Source organism: Ictalurus punctatus, chromosome 26 (genome assembly GCF_001660625.3).
Source record: "Ictalurus punctatus breed USDA103 chromosome 26, Coco_2.0, whole genome shotgun sequence".
NCBI lineage: Eukaryota > Metazoa > Chordata > Actinopteri > Siluriformes > Ictaluridae > Ictalurus > Ictalurus punctatus.
The window spans coordinates 19,342,122-19,362,562 of NC_030441.2; the positions used below are offsets into that span (position 1 = coordinate 19,342,122).

At 38.0% G+C, this 20,441-nt stretch overlaps 2 protein-coding genes across 4 annotated transcripts; one reads left to right on the forward strand and one right to left on the reverse strand.

The window, feature by feature from the left end:
• Nucleotides 1-3,890: 3,890 nt before the first annotated feature.
• LOC108258775 (uncharacterized) lies at nt 3,891-12,048 on the forward strand. 3 transcript variants are annotated; one of them, XM_017457676.3, is made up of 12 exons: nt 3,891-4,136; nt 4,325-4,616; nt 5,054-5,389; nt 6,803-6,823; nt 6,913-7,020; nt 7,305-7,372; nt 7,488-7,669; nt 9,732-9,824; nt 10,346-10,444; nt 10,562-10,605; nt 11,219-11,335; nt 11,459-12,048. In XM_017457676.3, the coding sequence occupies exons 2-9, from the start codon at nt 4,340-4,342 to the stop codon at nt 10,425-10,427; spliced, it is 1,167 nt and encodes a 388-aa protein (XP_017313165.1). In that variant the 5' UTR covers nt 3,891-4,136; nt 4,325-4,339; the 3' UTR covers nt 10,428-10,444; nt 10,562-10,605; nt 11,219-11,335; nt 11,459-12,048. The 3 variants fall into 3 exon arrangements, with proteins under 3 accessions (XP_017313165.1, XP_017313164.1, XP_017313163.1); XM_017457674.3 differs by having other exon boundaries at nt 3,892-4,136; nt 4,320-4,616; XM_017457675.3 differs by lacking the exon at nt 6,803-6,823 and having other exon boundaries at nt 4,320-4,616.
• On the reverse strand, nt 11,640-20,196 carry LOC108258790 (CMRF35-like molecule 1). The gene is made up of 7 exons (XM_017457707.3): nt 19,944-20,196; nt 18,871-19,191; nt 18,070-18,168; nt 17,946-17,996; nt 15,937-16,041; nt 14,533-14,579; nt 11,640-14,048 (listed from the first exon to the last, which is right to left on the reverse strand). The coding sequence occupies exons 1-7, from the start codon at nt 19,975-19,977 to the stop codon at nt 13,860-13,862; spliced, it is 846 nt and encodes a 281-aa protein (XP_017313196.1). The 5' UTR covers nt 19,978-20,196; the 3' UTR covers nt 11,640-13,859.
• Nucleotides 20,197-20,441: the final 245 nt, after the last annotated feature.

A 20,441-nucleotide genomic window follows, 5' to 3' on the forward strand; every position in this document is an offset into this window, starting at 1 on the left:
CTGTGATGAAATTTTGTGGTTCTTGGAGAGTTCTTTTTGCATCAGACAGTCTGATCTTGGGCTGAATTTGCTGGGACGGCTGGTCTTGGACCAATTGTCAGTCGTTTGAAATCTGCGTCATTTGTAGATGATGTTCCTTACAGTGGAATGATGTATTTCAGATAATTCTGAGATCTTTTTAAATCCCTCGCCAAACTCATAGGCGTCCACGGCCTTTTCTGAATGCCTTACAGAACCCTTTAGATCTTGGCATAATGACACCACACACCTCAATAACAAAGGGAATGCCAGACACTAGATATGAGAGAGATATAAATAAGACCGGTTCCACCTGCACTCCCTAAGCAGGTTCTAATCACTGGAACCCGATATTCAACACCTGATTCTAATTAGATGGATTTGAAGGTGTGATAAATGTAGGGGTGTACTTACTTTTTCCATGTGACTGATCTGTTTTTTATTTATATTGTAAAAATTACTACAAAATGTCAATTTTATGTGTCGTTAGACAAAGAGTATCACCTACTAATAGGCACTGTTTCAAAGAGGATGAAATGATCTACATAACTGAAAAGAATCTTGGCTTTTTTTGCCCTGGAGTTACCACCTAATTACACTGTAAATAATGTTTACAGTCAGGAATGTATGATTATCTCTCTAACCCCTAACCCTATCTCTAGCTTTTGTTCCCCAAACTACAGCTTCAACCAGCACAACCAGGCAGAGAACCACAGAACCACAGGACCAGCAAACCTACATTATAGGTGACTCAATGCAAATATGCTGGTTCCTCTGTGTGACTTTGACTTGTTGAGACTGTTTATAAACAGATAAATTAATGCATAATGTTTGAAATGGCTTCAAGTTAAACCTGCCTTGCTAACCTAGCAAGTTTCTTAGGGGTTAAAGTTTGAATTCCAGTTGCAGGACAAGGACACCGAGTCCACTAACTAGATCCCATTCTTCATGTAGATTACTAGGGTAGCTGGATTGGATTGTTGATGATTGTGGATTCGTTTGTTCTTTGAGGTCTTGGTGGAACTGTTAGCAAGAAACCAAATCTGTAAGCTCAAACCTCTTCAGGAGCAGCTGATTCAGAATAAACCAAACGAGGCTTCCTTACCCTTTGTCTTAATATATCTGCTCTTTCCAGCCAAATCAGAAGAGTGCAGTTACACTTTTTCCTCAAAAGTATGTGCACCCCTGACCATCACAGCCATTTGAGCTTGTTGAACATCTCAGTCCAGATTTATTCCCCTTTGATGTTATAATAAACTCCTCTATTCTTCTGCGAAGGCTTTCCACTAGATTTTGGGGCATGGCTGTGGGGATTTGTGTTCATTCAGCTACAAGAGCGTTAGTGAGGTTGAGGTGAGGCGCTGATGTTGTGATGGTGAGGAAGCTACAGTTCTAGTTCATCCCAAAGGTGTTCAATGGGGTTGAGGTCAGGGCTCCGTGCAGGACACTCGAGTTCTTCTACTTTCTTCCAACCTTAACCTACATATGGGTGTAATGGTCAGATGTCTGCATACTTTTGGCCATATAAATCCAAAGAACCGTCACAGAATACAATAAGAGAATACAAGGTTCAGAACTGACATGAATGTTAAAGTTGGCAGGACTTTCCATGTACTGAACTGCCTTTATATAGTTTAAACACCTAATTTGGATTAGGTGTGATAATTCAGGAAAAACTCAATGTTTCTGTCTGAAATATTACCAGAATGTCTCACACATGGTAAAATAACCAGCATCAAACGCATGTACTGTAAGGTTTTCAGTCACACCAGTGGATGACATTTTTTATTTGTTAAATCATAGCTTCAGATAAATCTGTGCATCTCGGAGTCTCTCTGGCTGCAGGTCTGCTGTTGTGTGGGATTGTGAGTGCCATATTCATCATTATGAAGAACAACAAGGCAAAATCAGATGGTGATACAAGTACTTTACAGCACACTCGACATTTCTACTTCTGTAACGTAAATGTTTTGTAATTTAAAGACAAGCTGTTTTGTTTTCCGCAGCCTCAACACAGCCTGAAAATTACACGGAGCCTGATGTGGTAAGTGGACAAGGTCACTCTGTGTGTGTGTGTGTGTGTGTGTGTGTGTGTGTGTGTGTGTGTGTGTGTGTGTGTGTTTGTGTGTGTGTGTGAACATTATTTGAACAGATCATGCCTTCTAAACAGATATCAATACAGATATGAATAAGAGGTGCACTATTAGGTTTTTATTTTTGATGAAACTTGGCAGAAATTTGAGATCCTGAAAAAAACTTTGCAGCAGTTTTTACTTTCACGTGAGTTCATTTGTTCATATTTAGTAACTGCTGGCCAGGGGCATTGTAGCTTAAATTATGCTACTAGGTAAATTCATTAGAAAATACCACAGGCAGGTACAATCAAATAACAATCACACCAAATACAAATACTGATAGTGGCATTGTGTTACACATTTAGTGTGTGTGTTTTATTTTATATATATATATACATTCCCCCTTTTTTTTTCAGGACAACTGTGTGTATGACAAGATCTTCCCAACAAGCAGCACATCTTTAGCCACTATCCAGAGCCCAGATTCCATCATCTATGCCACTCCAACACTGAACCGAACCCGGACTTGCTCTCCTCCGTCCCACTCCGAACCTGCAGCAACGGGCTGCTTTCAAGACACCCGACATCAGCATCATGAAGCAGTGGTATATTCCGCTATTCGGCTATCTCAATCCCACCCACAATCTCAGAGTTACGCAACACTTTTCACTTCAACGCAATCCCTTTCCCTAGACAACTCCAAACTCCACTTTGAGCAGAGATCACATGTCCTCAGTGACACTTCTGCCTTCTCGGAGGACTCATGTGATGTCTACGCTACTGTCCAGTGGCACCGATAACACTTCGATACTATTCCTTTAGCTTCTAAACTAAATCTGTCTTTTATAGCAAATTACAGTGCAACGCTGTCTTGGCCGAATCGAATGTGATTTGAGTGTTCGCGTGTGTCAAAACAATAACAAAAGATTTCTAATGAAAGCTTTTCTCTAACACATTCACTTCATTTTGCTCAACACATTAACAAGAGAAATGAGGCTGAAAAAAATGTTGAACATTGAGTTATATGATTTATATATATATATATATATATATATATATATATATATATATATATATATATATATATATATATATATATAAACTTTAATTTAGTAAGTATGAATGTCCCACAGATTTCGTTTTCCATGTATAATAATGATTTTGAGATTTTCTTTAGTTAAACTTTATTGTTTCTGTGTCTTATTTTTATAATATGAAGTAATATCTCAACCATACAGATGTTACACTTTACACTATAATCCTCCAGGAGGCACTGTTCTCTTACTAAGAATATTAACGTGACACCTCACTTCACAGTAAGTAAACCTTAAAAGAACTGGAGAAAAAAAACAAACAAAAAACAAACATGAGTTTAATTTTCACAATTTCCTATTGTAAAAAGGATCAAATTTTAATTCAAAGTGAAATAAGTATACAATAAACTGGACTAAAACAACTGGAATGCAAAATTGTGTCTTATTTGTTTGTTTATTGGTTTATTTATTACTTTTAAAACATAAAATAAAATAAAATAACGTGTTTCCTCTTGTAGTGAAAAGCTTCCCTGATTAACCAAAATGAAATATATGAAATATGCAAATCAGCTGAATACGTCAAACACCAACTTCCAGAGTTGCTTTTAATTTTTTGTTGTTTTATGGGGGTGAAAAAATTATGCGTTTTTAATCTTGATCAACTTTAAACACAGTTACGTTTAACATTTGTATAACGTGGGTTAAATGAGTCTCAGATCTGCGGAAGTGGCCAACTTCAGGAAACCTTAGTGACTCTACATTTGTAAAATAACTGAAAGTAGGGTTTAGGTAAAGGGGCAGTGCTCACATTAAGAAATCGAGAGAGACACTTCAGCAGCACGGAAAGCATTTCAGTCTCTCTGAGTGGCTACAGGACTGTAGTGACTTTGTAATCTTCGTTTTTTATTTATTATCTTAGTGAATTTTGAGCACAGACTATCTGGATTGTTGGATAGAAACAGGACAATGATAAACATGCGTCTGATTTTCACCTTGTACCTGATTTCAGGTCAGATATTCTACTTTAAACTAAAAGTATGAGGTGTAGTTTATAGTTCTGGTTCGCTTTTAAGCTTGTGTCATTGTACTGTTTATGTTTTGTGAACGATATATAAAGTCTTTGCTTTGTAAGATGTAATGCCTCATGTTTTAGATCAGGAGTCTAAAAGAGGAACTCTGTTTTATGTTGCAGCTCAGGCTGGCTGTAATGAAATGGTAAAAGGATACAGAGGCGGAAGTGTCATTGTGAATTATAGCTACAATCCTCAACAATACAGCAATCACACAAAATACTTTTGTAGGATCACAGAAGGGGATTGCAGGAACATCCAAAAATGGGATATTAAAGGAAAGTTCTTTGCTGCGGATGATATTTCGGCTGGAGTTTACAGTGTGTTCATTAGAAACTTAAGCCAGGAGGATGGAGTACAATACAGATGTGGAGTGGAGAACCAAACAGTATCAAACCTGCAGCTGCAAGTGGAAAATGGTGAGATTCTGTATTTTAAAACTAGGCCTGTTCAAATGATTGTAATTACACCAAAATGCTGTTGACCTCAGTTAGTTACACAATTCAATCAAATCAATCAAATCAATACACAATTTAATCAAATCAATCCACAGGATTAAATGTAACTATAAATGGATAAAAAGAATGACTTGTTTTTAGTCATTGTTTAATGATAATTGTTGGCAAATTGTTATGGTGTAAGAGGAAATCTTTTGGGGTGATAACAGGAACTTTGCTTTATTAGCCATTCTTGAAAATTTATACATTATGATCAAGTTCAATTTTATTACTCCAGCTCCTTTACTTATAGTTAGCCCATGACTATGGTTTGAAAGAAGAAAATTGAACTCATTAACCTATGTCACAGCTGTATTATTCTTACAAGTTGTACCTGTCTCATTTGTCTTGCCTGAAAGGTCTGTATGATGGACAGTCATTTTCTAAGACGACTCATCCTGGAGACATGGTTTCTTTCAGCTGTACATATCCAGAAAGGCATAAAAATGACATGAAAAGTGTGTACAGAGTGACCAATCGGAGCATATCCGCCATCATATTCACTTACACAGAATCTGAAGAGAAAGGCAGGTATGTTCTTAATGTCTCCTCGACGGATAACGTCATTAATATGAGCATCAGCAACGTGACGGTGGAGGATCGAGGACTTTATCTGTGTGGAGTTGCAATGAGAAGGTCTACATATGCGATATACATATTTAATATCTTCAGTGAAATGCAGCTTCAAGTTACTGGTGAGAATCTGGTATTATGAATGTTTTTATGGAGAAAATAAAAATGACAGTATTGATGTATCGTTGGGTCCAAAAGCCTGAGTTACTCATCCGGAGATACAGCGTGGTAGCTGTGTTAGCATTTACCAAAAAATTCATAGCCTGACCTTGCTAGATTTGGTGTTAAGGTTGTACTTTTCACATTCTGTACCATCTGCAGTTGTCAAATTCAGTATGGACGCCATGACATTCTGATAACATGATGCCCATTCAGCAGTGATTCACCATGATTATGACCTCTGAGAGCTGAGAAGGACACGAGCTATTAAACTGAATTAATCGCTTGTTATTTTTAGCGCTCACAAGATGCTACACCACCAGACTTGATTCATACATGTATTAAAGGTAAATGGTTGTATTTCCTTTCAGTACATGTTATTGATGGACTCTGGTTAAGGTGGTCACATGGGAACCAACAAAACGTTCAGATATGAAGCTCGTGGGACAAAGAAAGATCATTGACACAAGAGCGTATTGGATCATGTGTCAATGTCTTCAGTAACTGCTTCAACCTGTAGTTTAAATGACTAGTTCATTTACGTTATTGGGAAATAGAACCAACTATGATTATTCCATTCATCCATCCATTTTCTGTACCACTTATCCAACACTGGGTTGCGGAGAACCTGGAGCCTATCCCAGGGAGCACAGGTCATAAAGCAGGGGACACCCTGGACATGTGTCACATACACATTCACACACCCGTTCATACACTACGGACACTTTGGGCATGCCAATCAGCCTACCATGCATATCTTTGGACTGGAGGAGGAAACCGGAGTACCCGGAGGAAACCCAGAGAACATGCAAGCTCCGCAAACACATGGCAGTGGTGGGACTCAAACCCCCAACTCTGGAGGTGTGAGGCGAACGTGCTAAGCACTAAGCCACCGTGCGCCCTCCTAAGATTGTTAACAAAGATAAAAACAATTGGTCAGAATTCCTTCAGTGCAAGCTGGATTAAAAAATCCCTCATGCACACGTAAACTCAGGCTTTTGGTCCTTAATGTAAATAAACACATTCAGGTATATACCATATACTACATTTACTGTAGCATGTGGGTGGTTGTGGCTCAGGTGATAGAGCAGGTTGTCCACTAACCGTAGGGTTGGTGGTTTGATTCCCGGCCCACATGACGAAGTGTCCTTGGGTAACCAAGTTGCTCCTGATGGCAAGCTAACGCCTTGCATGGTAGCTCTGCTACCATTGGGGTGTGTGTGTGTGAGAATGGATGAATGAGAACCAGTGTAAAGCGCTTTGGAACCACTAAGGTTATAAAAGCGCTGTATAAGTGCAGACCATTTGATCACTGAGCAATTCCTCATTAATCTGTGTTCTGTCTTTTATTTAACAACACCTCAATGGACATCAAGCAACATCAAGCAACACACCTTGTAAGAACCAAATTTCTACAAACATACATATTTCCGTACTGAGCTCGTAGTCAGAATCAGGTCTGTATTCGTCTTTCTGTGTCCTGTAGCTCCAGGGTCTTCTGTCATCGGCATCATCGTGTACGTCGGTCTGGCTGTATTGCTAATCGCAGGATTTGTGCTGATTTTCTACAAACTGTGGTCCACAAAGACAAAAGGTTTTATTTTACACACAAAAACAAATTATTCGAAACTGTGTTTTTTTTATTCTAGACACCAGCAAAGACATAAAGTATCTTTAAGGCATTTAAGTATCTTTAACCCACACACACACACACACTCATAGAACAAGACAATTTTAAGCTTCACAATCAGATATAACAACTCAACACACAACCTTCAGATGATAAATAATATAATGAGATGCCAGGTAAAGACACATTTTACAGACTGCAATTTGAAGACATTGTGGTGATTCCTGCATGTAACTTTGGGTTGATAGGTGCCTCCTCCTCGCCGGCCGAGAGAGGAAACGTCTGTGAAGAGAGGGAGACAGAGAGAGGAAAAACGGTACTTATTTATTCATTGATTGCGTGTCCCCATATTAAACTCCCCAGCTGCATAATACTGTAAAAATATGAAATAATAAAACACTATTCTCTCTCTCTCTCTCTCTGTTTATCAGGGTGCCTATTCGGCCTATTATGACGAGATTCAGGACACACAAACCAATACTGTTTATGCCTTCGCCAAGAAACCCGAAACTCGTCGCATCTCTCCAAATCTAGCTGGTAGAACTGCCACTTCATCTCCAAACACTGTTGATCAAGATTTCTACTCCATGGTCCACTTTTCCAAAACAGAAAAGTAATAATAATTTTTAAAAAATTTAAACATGGTCATGATAATAATTAATAATCATAATTTTTACACATTTTAATTGTTATAAAATTAGAATTGTTAAAAAATCAGTCATGTACACAAGTCTAGTATGATTTACCCACAAGCCCCTCTGATTTACCCACTAGCCCCTCTGATTTACCCACAAACCCCTCTGAATTACTCACTAGCCCCTCTCATTTACCCACTAAACTCTCTGAATTACCCACTAAGCCCTCTCATTTACCCACTAAACTCTCTCATTAACCCAATAAGCCCTCTGATTTACCCACAAACCCCTCTGTAATCATATGAATTGTCATATGATCAGTTTGTGAAGCAGAAATATCATGGCACTTCCTGTTAACGTTTCAGAATGTCTAGAGGAAGTAAATGGTTGAAGAAGGGCAAGGCTGTTCTGCTTTTTGTGACCACTACTGTTTACTATTGTTACACAGCACGTCAACATCTGACTGAAAATAGTCACAAATGTTGTGTGTATAGTATGTTTCTAGTAGTAAAATGACTGACTGCATCAGACTGAACTATATTCTTTTTGTTAAAAGTTCACTACGATGATGGCAGATGATCAGTTTCTTTATAGCACTGGTGAAACTCTGCCTCAGAAACTGATCCACGCAGGTTTTGTCCTTTCTCACTTTGACTCTTACAAGGCATCACTCACATGACGTTCTGCAACTTGCGTACAATGCCGGAGGAAGAATATTAGCATGTTATCAAAAACAAGACCGTATTAGAGGAGTTCTAGCTCTGGCTGCCTGCTACCCATAACATTTATTAAAGTCAATATTAAAGTCACTAGTTCATAAATCTTTCACAGCAAAGCGCCTTCATACTACAGAGATCTCTGATAAAAGTGTTCCTTCTCCATTTTTAGGCTAAAATAGTAACTGAAAATCTAAAAAATAATAATAATAATTTTATATCATTTTTAGCATTGAACTAGTTTTGCATTATTTTCATTAATTCTGCAGGTACATTACACATATATTAGTTTCATTTCAGCTTTATTTCTTAATCTAATATAACCCAAGCTCATGATGGATCCTGAGGTCGGGTTACTCTCTGTAGGGCTGTACATGTTCTTTTTGTGTGGGTTTCATGCCGATTCTCCAGGTTCTTCCAACCTCTCCCAAACATTCCAGTAGGTGGATTAAGAAGATAAATTGTGTGAATGTGTGTGTGTACAGTATGTGGTGCACTGGAGACCCATCCAGGGTGTATCCTGACCTCACACTGGTTTTCCCGGGTTAGACACCCGATCCACTGTGACCCTGATCAGGATGAAGCACTTACTCAAAGGCAATGAGTGAAAGTGTTAATTGCGATATTTCTTTTTGCTATTATTTGCCTATATTACTATTTCTATGACTAGTGTTTGTTTATGATCTTCTGTCTGTTTTTTTTTTTTACTTTATTGTAATTCAGTACATGTAATATGTATCAAATGTGCTATATAAATAAAGTTGTTTATTATTATTATTATTATTATTATTATTATTATTATTATTATTATATAGAAGGGTGGAGAAGACTGGGCTGTCACTTTTAGGGAAGGAGGGAGGGAGGGAGGAGGAAGTAACAGGATATTTAGTTCACATAAAATCTTCTTGACAAGATTAGAGCATAACGCAGTAATGTGGATTGCACCTGCAGGAAAACTTGCATTTAATACTCTGCCCATTCTTCTCATCTGTCTCATCCTAGGTAAGTGTTAAGTTTACTTGTGTGCTGGTGCTGCTTTGTGTTACTGAGCATCAGAGGATGTAACGATTGTAATGTGACTCCAAAGCTAAAACTGAAAAACACAACGAACTAAACTGCGGAACGTGCATACGAGTGTTTAGTCTGCCACAATGATGAAACAGTCATCACCTAGAATGGGAAAAGAAACGAAAAAAAGCATGTTAACATATAAGACAAGTACTCATCTGCTCTTAATTGGATAAATTGGAATATATTTGGTACATAAATGATGTTTGGTATGTATAAGATCTAAAAGCACTGCATGAACTTTCTCACATGATAGTTACAGATGTCAAACCAAGAAGACCAACCACCCAAGCACCAACAACTACGCAGACCACCATGACATCACTATCATCTTTATCACATGCGTCAGGTAAAAATATATATACATAAATTGATTATATATGTGTAGTGTATATATAGTGTGTGTGTGTGTGTGTGTGTGTGTGTGTGTGTGTGTGTATATATATATATATGTCTGCCAGAAAGCTTACTGTAAAATGGACCGTGGTTGGATCTTCCAGCAGGACAATGATCCAAAACATACAAATCAACACAAAAATGGTTTACTGACCTCAAAATCAAGGTCCTGTGTTTGCAATTGTTTGATATCCATGAGAGCAGAGTATTTTTGTGAATTTTTGTGTACTCACTTTTGTTGCCAGCGGTTTAGACATTAATGTCTGTGTGTTGAGTTATTTTGAGGGGACAGCAAATTTACACTGTTACACAAGCTGTACACTCACTACTTTACATTGTAGCACAGTGTCATTTCTTCAGTGTTGTCACATGAAGAGATATCATCAAATATTTACACAAATGTGAGGGGTGTACTCACTTTTGTGAGATACTGTAAATACGTGTATATATATATAATTTGAATTCTGTATGTAGTTTCAGATACCCCTGTGGTCATCATTCTCCCAGTTGTTCTGGTTCTCCTGCTCTTTGCCATTGTTCTCTGTTTGTTACTTAAATGGAAACAAAAAAAGGGTAACTGATTACTTCCATGGTCACATGCATCTTATCATATTCCTGATTGCAGAACATTTATTGTGTTGTTGTTTATTGCTGAACAAAGTTGAATATTTTCTCTGCTGATCTCCACAGATCGCAGTTCGCCGTCTCACACAGATCACTTAAATAACAGAGAGGTGAGCCATTGCTACGACTCTCTGATCATTCACTGTGCCACAAATACACTGAGATCAGAATATTTCTCTTCTCGTTATTTAATAGACTTCACTCATCTCTGTCGAACATTACAAAATAAGAAACAATAGCATAAAAACAACTTTTTAGCCGAACGTCAAAGAAATGGTCCAACATTTTATTGCTTTTTGTTTCTTCTACAGACTTATTGGATTTAAATTGTTGGTCTGTTATGATCTTAGTCCTTCTTGTCCATCGTTTTGATTTTACAATGCAAATGTACCTTTGCAAAAAAAAAAAACAAACCCTTCTGATCAATCACAATCTAGGGTTGAGTAGCACTGTGGTATAAATTTCTTCTAACAAAGGCTTTTAGGGGAAAAAAAGAAACAAACAAACACACAAAACAGGCTTGTACATAAAGTGTGTTGTTCATTGTTATGAAGAAATGTTGCTTAGAATGGTTAGAATGCGGGTAAGTGAAATATCAAGCATCAAAATTATTAGAAATTTGATATATTATTACAATCTGTGCTATTTCTCTCGTTCCTTCCATCTCATGTTGTTGTTTTTTGTTTGTTTGTTTGTTTTTGTTGTTTTTTTTACTTGCTTCAGCTTGGACATACTGCAGAGGACTATGAGGAAATTGAAGACTACAGATTTCGAGCAAATCTACGCACTGTTTACAACAATGTTGAGCTACCCAAAGATCCTTCAGTGTCACCTACCGGGGTTAGCAACATTCTCAGATAAAATCCTCACAGTCATTAAAACGCACATTAATTCCACCTATAGTTTAAATCTGCATTATTTGACCCCCTCATTCCATTCATTTTTTTTTAAACATTTCATCAGCTTGACCATTCTCCAGAGGATTTCGAGGAGATTAAAGACATGAAATATCATCCAGAACAATGTAACGACATTAACACCAACACTGAAGCACCAGCAGATCCTTCAGATCCGCCAGCAGATCCGACTCAATGCCACGAGTACGGCACAGTGAACTCCTGGCCAAATTCACTCTGTTCTGATCCCGAAATTGCTTCCAGCTCTGTAATAGAGGAGATATGAGTGATTTCTTTAACTGTCCTTGCAGAAGATGTGAAGTGTAAGTTGGTCTTACTAAAACACACACATGTGAGTTAGATTCTTGTGTTTTCCTGTAACTGTATTAATGCTTACCTTTATGAGATTTCTATGTGTATCAAGGGGTTTTTTTAGTTGTAAGTTACAATAGGCTTCATAATCATAGAATAAAATACTAGTGTGTGCCTACATATGATGTGTTTTGCTTGAATAGGAGAACTACTTGCTGGTTTTGTTGCATACATTCTCTCTCTATCTCTCTCTCTCTCTCTCTCTCTTTCTTTTTCTCTCTCTCTCTCTCTCTGACATTCTCCATGCTTTATTAATAAAGGTGGAGAAATGGGAGGAATGAAGTGTTTCTCGTGTTTGCAGTGTGGATGTGTGTCCTATATTTACCTTTACATTCACAGCATTTATCAGATACTCTTATCCAGACCGACTGACAGAAGTGCTTTGTAGTCTCTACTGAAAACACATCGTCCTGCCAGTTCACTAGTTCAGGGACTAAGAGTACCGTACCATCAATCTAAAAACCCTGTTGGAGAGGGTAGTATATATAGTATGAAAAGAAAACACAAGACAAGGAAACAATGAAAACAATAAGAAGCAAAAATCCAGGGATGGAGCTGGACCTGATCCAACTCCTCCTATAAGCCTCACGCTTAACCTAAAAGACATCGTACAATGCGTATAACAAACACGTGTATCCAGCCTGAAACAAACGGAGTCGTGTTCACCCCCTCTGACTCTGCACAGGTACAGTAGGAGGAGCTGGATCTGGTCTGACTTAATCCCCTGGACTTTTGGTTCTGAATCAAGTGGTACTTGGAGTCTGATTATAATAAGTTACTTATTACTTGACCAAACCGATCAAGAATTTTTTTTAATGTTTTAACTGCGTTACTGTTCATAACGTTTCTATGATGCAGCATGAGTAGCAGTACTTCAGAAACTGGTTCCTATCCGCTCTACCAGCACCTACCTGCTGACCACGATGATCTACAGTTTGACCAGCTTAGTCTGTGTTTTTGGCAGATGGTAGCTGGTCAGAGCAAGCTAGATTTTATTGAATGCAAACGCAAAACAAATCGTATCTAATCATATCCAACACCACAGACGTGTACTCACAGTTCGGCAGAAACAAATGGAAATACAGAAATAATAAATAACAAATATAACAAATCACTAACTGATAGACATAAATCTGATTTATAATGTGTGACCTATGTATAATATTGCTCAACAAAAGCGAAAGATTCCAAACACACAGATCTACACAGAGTTAAGCAAGAGGAAGAGTATACATGTTATACATTTTACTATTAAAAGAGGCATACACTATAATGAGACATGAATAAGGTATTGAACCATGATTATATAAATACGTTGGATTTCTGAAGAAATTAAACTGAAATTGAAGAAATTAAACTGACTAAACTACTGAGTGGCAGAGTGGTGTGATGAAGTGGAGTTACTGTTACCACCTAAAAGTTGATTTTGTTTTATTTAATTATTTTACATAGCAGCACCCCCTGGGTGTTGTATTCCTCTCATACTACAGCAATTTGCCAACAATTACAGTTTTGTATATATTAAAATGGAAGATGACATACTAATGTCAGTGGAGCTGATATAAAAAATACCTTCTAACCAATCAGAAACAAGTACTGGGCTACAAATGACAAATAATGGAAAATGATTATCAACATGATGCATGCTATCTAGCCACATTCAGTCACATGAGTTGTTCTAGTTCTAGTAGGTAACTGATGGAGCTGCACCTTTAGACCTGGTCCTTTGGGTCTATTACAGAAGGATGAATACAGGATAGAAGTGCGGTGAAGCACTCCTCTCTCACATGCCCTATATATGTTTTAAGATAAGGAGAGCTGGACATCTGCAAGTCTCAAAAAGGGAGTTCTAGGAGGTTTGAGCCAGTTTGCTGGTTTCAAGGTTTTAGCAGATGTGCAGACATTCCTGAAGACAATAACATGTTTGTGTCAATATAAGAGGGAAGAACGTTCTGTGCTAATCTCCATGACATGACCACAAGTGACATTATTCACTGATGAACATGAACAGAGCTATTACAGTAAGAAATTAATCATTTCCCTCACAAATTTCATAAGGTTTCACAACCGATGGTGGAGCCGCACTGACTGAGGAATCAGGGAGAATTGTGGGTAACTGAGCTGTCCTGAACGGGAGCGTCTGACCGGCGGTGTACCGTAGCATAAACTGGATTAACCGCGCCTAATCCGGTGTAAATAGTTTGGGAAAGTTCAGGGGAGATTGTAGGTAATTCAGCAGTGGAATAAAGTGTATTAGAAAGGCTTCTGCGGTCTGGAGGTAGAACCTGAGAGGAAGAAAAAAAAAATTATAAAAATGCATTCATTTTGTGAAACCACGGTCTTCAAAAGTCATAAAAGCAAACAAAAAAGTCTCCAATACAGACCAAGTCTTATATATTTTCATGTAGCACAGTCGTATGCTTTAATTTGCATATTAACTGTGTAATAATTCACTACTATTTTTGCGCTCATTCTCACCAGTTAATTCTGATAGGAAGAAAAAATTCATAATCGAATTTAAGGTGAAATAAGCAATGTCACGTGGAAATGACATTATGCTGGATATGGATATGATTTATTCGAATAGGCCTATCTGAGTAATTCTGATGATTTATGTTTATGATTATGTAATACATCAGATGTGATTGCTACATTGTTGTTTATTCGGTTTTGTTTCATCTTAAAGCTTTCCTCTCTAAGGGGGTTCAGTGTCGTCTACTGCTGTGCACCGGTTCCAGTAATGACCCGATTTGGAAAAACACAACTCACCAGATGACTGGTTGAGGAGCTTTGTAGAGATTGGGCTGGAGACAAGGCTGGAGAGTAGAGGAAAATACATTCAAGCAATTTAAAAAAAAAAAAAAAAAGGACACATCATAGTATAAAAGCTATTTATATTTCATGCATAAAAGCAGAGTATTGAATGTAGTTTGTAAATGTTTCTTGAATGTATACTTCAAGCATATCCATTTCTGTCCACTAGGGGGTGGTATTGTTATGTCACTGTTATTTGCACTGGAGACTCGTGAATTAAAAATTTAATATAGAATACAAAACTCACTCAAATTCTTGTAACAACAAAAGTCCAATATTATTAAAGTTCGGCAATGTCAGTGAGTCGCAGGATTGATGCAGTTATCGCAAGCAAGGGATATGCAAACAAATATTAAGTGTTATTTACTTTCATTTACTAAAGGACTTATTTGTTCCTATACTTTTGCTCACCTAAAATTGTGTGATCTGATACAAAACGAAAGGTTCTGTATTTTATGTTGTTTAACACGTCTAGATGTAAACACCAGGAAATAAAAGCTGAATCACTTTTAAAAGGTCCCTTAAAAAATTATTTTCAACTGATATTTTTTTTTTACCCTATACTAGATTCCTGTTTCATTAGTTTATTACAGCAATTAACCAGAAATGGCTGGTTACAAGTCATGTTACAGCCATTCCTCATCTGTACACAGAATGCTGAGAAATGTGCAATAAGCACCAAAACAATGCAATATGAAATACTCATCACACTCATCAAATTATCATAAAAAAATGTTCAATATAATTGTCAAACCAACTCAGTGAATTTACTGTGTTCAGTATTTAAATATACCTGTCAATCACCTTTCCCTTCATTGCACTTTTAAATACTGAAGACTTTAGTATAGATAACATACTTTTTTATCTGAATTTTTTTATATATGTTATCCATGCTTGAATATTTTCATTTAAAAGTAATTGTTTATATTTTGCTGTAAAATGCACTTTATTAAAATTAGTTTCAAAAGGGATTTTGATCTAAGTGGTCTCTGTTACTCTTTTTCTTTGTAGAGGAAATACCATCACCATCATCATCATCATCATCATCATCATGATAAAATTGTGGATTATGATTCAGTTTTAAAAAAAAATGATGTGATACGTTTGTCAGATCACATGCGCTAAGAAAACCACATCACTGAAGCCCTACAGGAGCAGTTGCCACAGCAACGTGGATCAAGTTGTTGCCAGGCTGAGGAGGTGCGATAGTTGCAGGTCCCCAGATTTTGTCAGAATTGGACTAAAAAAATGCCTTCAGCTTTAAAGGTCACATGTTATGCGCAATGCCTCACTGACGGTAAACTTGTACAGGCAGCGATGTACTTCTGCATATTAAACCAGTATATTACCAATTTATACCTTGGGTCTTCTTTTTCCTCTGTACAGCTACAGCGATTAACAAGGCCATGAGAAGCAGCACTGGAATCACAGACACAGCAACGATGACAGTGGAAGTTGGAAATTCTGTGAAGTGAAGCAGGGTATCAATGCGAATGCTACATTTAAATCATATTCTAATCATTCAGACATTCATGAGTTTGTCTGAACAATTAACCACAATGTACATTTGGTGAGATAAAGTGAAGTTGAAGATGTAGAGGATGTGGTTAGTGTTTAGAATGTCGATGACTGTCCTGATGTGGCTGAAACTGGAATATAGGAATAGGAATATTTCTCCGTATAGGAACTCAATCTCGGTTTGCATGCTTTCACACCTAACGGAACCACAAAAACAGCCCTGCTGTACTTATTGTACACTTATGACTGTGATTTCCAGCTCTACCATCATTGTCAAGTTTGCTGATGACACTGTTGTGGTGGGCCTGATATATGATAATGATACAAGCCTGGAGAACTGATGCCAGGACAACAACCTCCTCTTGAACGTCAGCAAGACAAAGGAGTTGATACTGGACTCCAGTACAAAGCAAGAGAGGAGCTACCACCCCCTTAAGACCCCAGTGGAGAGAGTGGACAGTTTCTGGTTCCTTAGCATTCACATCACACAGGACCTGTCACATCAACACCCTGGTGAAGAAGGCCTGTCAGAGTCTTTACCACCTTAGATGCTGAAGGGACATTAAACTACCCTTTAAGTTGCTATGGAAGTTTTACACCTGCACCATCAAGAACATCCTGACAGGACGTATCAAAGCCTAGTTTTGGAACAGCACCAAGCAGGATAGACGGGATCTGCAGAGGGTGGTGCGATCAGCTGAGAGATCTACAGCAAGCAGTGCTGCATGGACCAAGACCAGGAAGATAATGAAGGACCTCAGTCATCCAAACAATGGACTCTTCTCTCTGTTACATTCAGGGGGAGCTTCTTCCCCCAGGCCATTTGTGTCCTCAACCAGGAACAAATACAGTAGGACCAGAACATGGACTTATTTGCACATCACCCACTACCTCAGCCTGGTGTTGCACAGCATATTTTACATATTGCATAAACAACTGCACATATCTGCACCTGATACAGAAGTAGAGACTGCACGTCGTACTGTCTGTGGTTGTGTATGTGACCAATAAAATTTGAGTTTTAACAACTGGTATGTTTTAGTTCCTGCAGTGGAGTTGATTCAGTGTTGATTCTCTTCCTCACTGCATTCAAGAACCACACTGAGGCAGAGAACACAACAGGGTTCCACTTAAACAGACGAAACACTGCATGTGTAAAAGCACCTTGAGTTTATGGTGCAGGTTTTCAGATCACAGTTCGTAACTGTAAAAATCCCACCTGCTCAGACAAACGACACTGAGGGGGTAAAAAAAACTCCAGGCACAGATTTAAATAGAATAAACACCACATATGTGGAAGCACACTAATACATCGGAATGTCATTGTGACTGCAGCTTTGAGTTTCACCAGCAGCTCGGCATTGCTGAAATGGTTTCAACTTCCTTCAACAGACTGAGCAACAGGCCCGAGGTCCTCAGCACGTATACTCACAATATATTTGTAGAAAATTACATTCTGCATCAGCAATATATGACATATAGAACAATATTCTGCAGAAAGGTTTGTGGCAAAATGTCTTGTTTTTGGTATAAATTGAGTAGCAACAGTTTGCTCTCAGTAATGCATGTGCACTTTGTGGCTACAGAATGTAGGGCAGGTTATCGGAAGGTACTGTTATGGAATGGCTAAAAGGAAATCCAAAAAAATGTATTAAGATTAAGAGATGATGGTTGCATGCTTGACAAAACTTCCTGTCAGTCAGTAAACCACAGGGCAGAGCGGTGTGGTTAAATGATTTGCACAACCACAGCTGATGACATCTGTCCTGTGGTGCTGGGCGTGTGTTCTCTTTCTCATGTACAAGAATCTTAATAAAGGCTCAATATATAAAATGCGATATTTTACTTACCCTGAGATGAACCAGCGCTAATTGTGTGGTTAGCATTATTTAGGGGAGTACCTAAGAAAAAGGATACGCAATGAATGACATGATCAAACGTGATGATGAAGAGGTCAAGCAAAAAAGTTCATACCTGCTGTTGAATGTGTGATCTCAGCATGCACTGATGGACTCATGGAGTGGGTTGGAGCAGAGTGTGTGGAGTGTGAGACAGTACTGTTGGCAGGATCATCTAGGAGAATGGAAACAGGATCAAGCTACTTTTTAATCTTTTTAAATTCTCAAGAGATTCACATTTTATAGATTCATCTAGATCCATGCATTGAGCCTCATTTAGCAATGTTTTCATGGCAGCACTGAAATAGACATTTCTGCCAGATACCTTTTTTATCGATTTCCTTCATACGCAAGCACATATATTGATAAATGGACAAGTTTGTTCACAGTACACGTGATTTACACTTAAGAATACCTACAATCTTATTCATCTTCATTTAAGGATGGATTTCATCGAAATAATTAATGTAAAACAATTGATTTTCACAAATTATTTATCGAATAGGTCTGTAACTAAAATAAGAGTGATTTTAAATGTCACCATGTAGTCTATATGTAGATGTGCAGAAACTCACTGCCAATTATAGAATTTGAAGCCAATCAATCAATGTTTACATTAGTTAGTTTCCTTATACAGTACATACATTTATGCAACCTCTGGAGTGAAATGTTGGATACAGATATTTTTAATGAGTACAACATTTCCTGTGTAATTTGGGCTGTGAAAACTGTACGAATAAAAAATATTCTTATCCATCTTGATAAATGAGGCCCATTCTACATTCTACATGCTGGTTTAATAATCTGTCTCACTCACAGTGTGTTTGTAATCAGTGAATTAATGTGTGATTATTTTAGTCTCCTCTGTGTAACTCACCCGTTTTAACCAGCAGTAGAACCTCTGTGTAAATATCAAACCCTGTCTGCTCTATCACACACCAGTAAGTGCTTCCATCCTCTGTTCTCAGATCAGTGATGGTGACAGTGAAGACTTTGGCTGTTGTGTCATCATACAGAGAGAATCTGGTGTCTTTAGCAGGAGATCCAGAACGAACAGGAACATCATTATACCCCACACGGGGACATTTACCTCTGCAGAGATACTTCTTGTATTCTTCATATCCAGATCCGTAGGGGCATTTAATCTGAACTGATCTTCCTCTGTATCCAGTTACTGTAGTTACAGCATCAGAACCAGCTGGAAAGAAGATTATTGTATGTAATAATGCACAACAAAAGGTTGATGAGGCATGTATATACCACATGTGATTTATACCTGGATATTTAAAATTCAGGTATCAAGTGATTCAGTTTCCTTTGGTATTACACCTGGCCCTTATATACCTGATATTATCCTACAGTGTATTATCATTACTTGTGCGGCTGTGGCTCAGGTGGTAGAGCGGGTTGTCCACTAATCGTAGGGTTTGAGGTTCGATTCCCGGCCCACATGACTCCACATACTGAAATGTCCTTGGGCAAGACACTGAACCCCAAGTTGCTCCTGATGCAAGTTAGCGCCTTGCACGGCAATTCTGCTACCATTGGTGGGTGAATGAGACAGACTGTAAAGCGCTTTGTAGAACTGCTGAGGTTTAAAAACACACTATATAAGTGCAGACCATTTAGTCTTTAGAGTGAGTAAGTTTTTGTGGCTGAATGTGGACAAGGACAAGGCTCCTGGTGTCACAACATCTTGTTAATGACTGTTGTTCAGATGGTACACAGATAGAGAAACTTCCATGTCAAATGTCTATTGAAAAGAATTAGCCATGATGTTCCTGAGAGTAGGTCACTTGAACATGCAGTGTCTAATGCAGAGAATGAAGTGGAACTCTCAGAATCCCTGAGAACCTAGACTGTGCTTAATTCCAATCAATACAAAGCTTTAATATGAAAGCGATACTGAACACTGATACTGATAAGATATATTGAAGATCTTTTACTTGCCTATAATCAGGCAGAAGGTGAGGAGGATCTTCATGCTCCAGACTCTCCACTTCAGAGAATAGTAACAAAAGGTTTCTGTTAGGTCTCTCACTCACTGTCTCTGCCTCTGTGACTGTGCAGTGTGTGGTTTATGTGTGGTTTAAGTAGGGCAACGTCATGTCCACTTCCACTTCTGAGCTGGTGTGAGACACAAGCTGCAACGTCCTCAGGAAGTGCATGTATGAAAGGGTGCACGGAGACACTGTCAAATGCTTTCATACATGTATATCTGACACTAAAGTGATATGTGTCCTGAAATGTATGCTGGAATGACACTTGTTTTTGCAGCTTTTGGTGAGTAATAAAAAATATTAAACATGTAATATTAATTTAAAAAATATGTTTCTGCTCCTAAAGTGTACCAGTTTTTGACATTAGTGTTCTGCATTGAGAATGAATTTTTATATGAACTACATATACTGCAGGACTAATTGGAATGCTAGAGGGAAGATGTGTAAC

Coding starts and splice junctions, on each gene's coding strand:
- LOC108258775 (XM_017457674.3), top strand. CDS start 4,094: ATGATAAACATGCGTCTGATTTTCACCTTGTACCTGATTTCAG. Junction 4,137..4,319: donor CACCTTGTACCTGATTTCAG/GTCAGATATTCT, acceptor TTTATGTTGCAG/CTCAGGCTGGCTGTAATGAA. Junction 7,670..9,731: donor CACTTTTCCAAAACAGAAAA/GTAATAATAATT, acceptor CTCACATGATAG/TTACAGATGTCAAACCAAGA.
- LOC108258790 (XM_017457707.3), bottom strand. CDS start 19,977: ATGAAGATCCTCCTCACCTTCTGCCTGATTATAG. Junction 17,997..18,069: donor GATCACACATTCAACAGCAG/GTATGAACTTTT, acceptor CCTTTTTCTTAG/GTACTCCCCTAAATAATGCT. Junction 16,042..17,945: donor TAGCGCTGGTTCATCTCAGG/GTAAGTAAAATA, acceptor TTCACTTCACAG/AATTTCCAACTTCCACTGTC.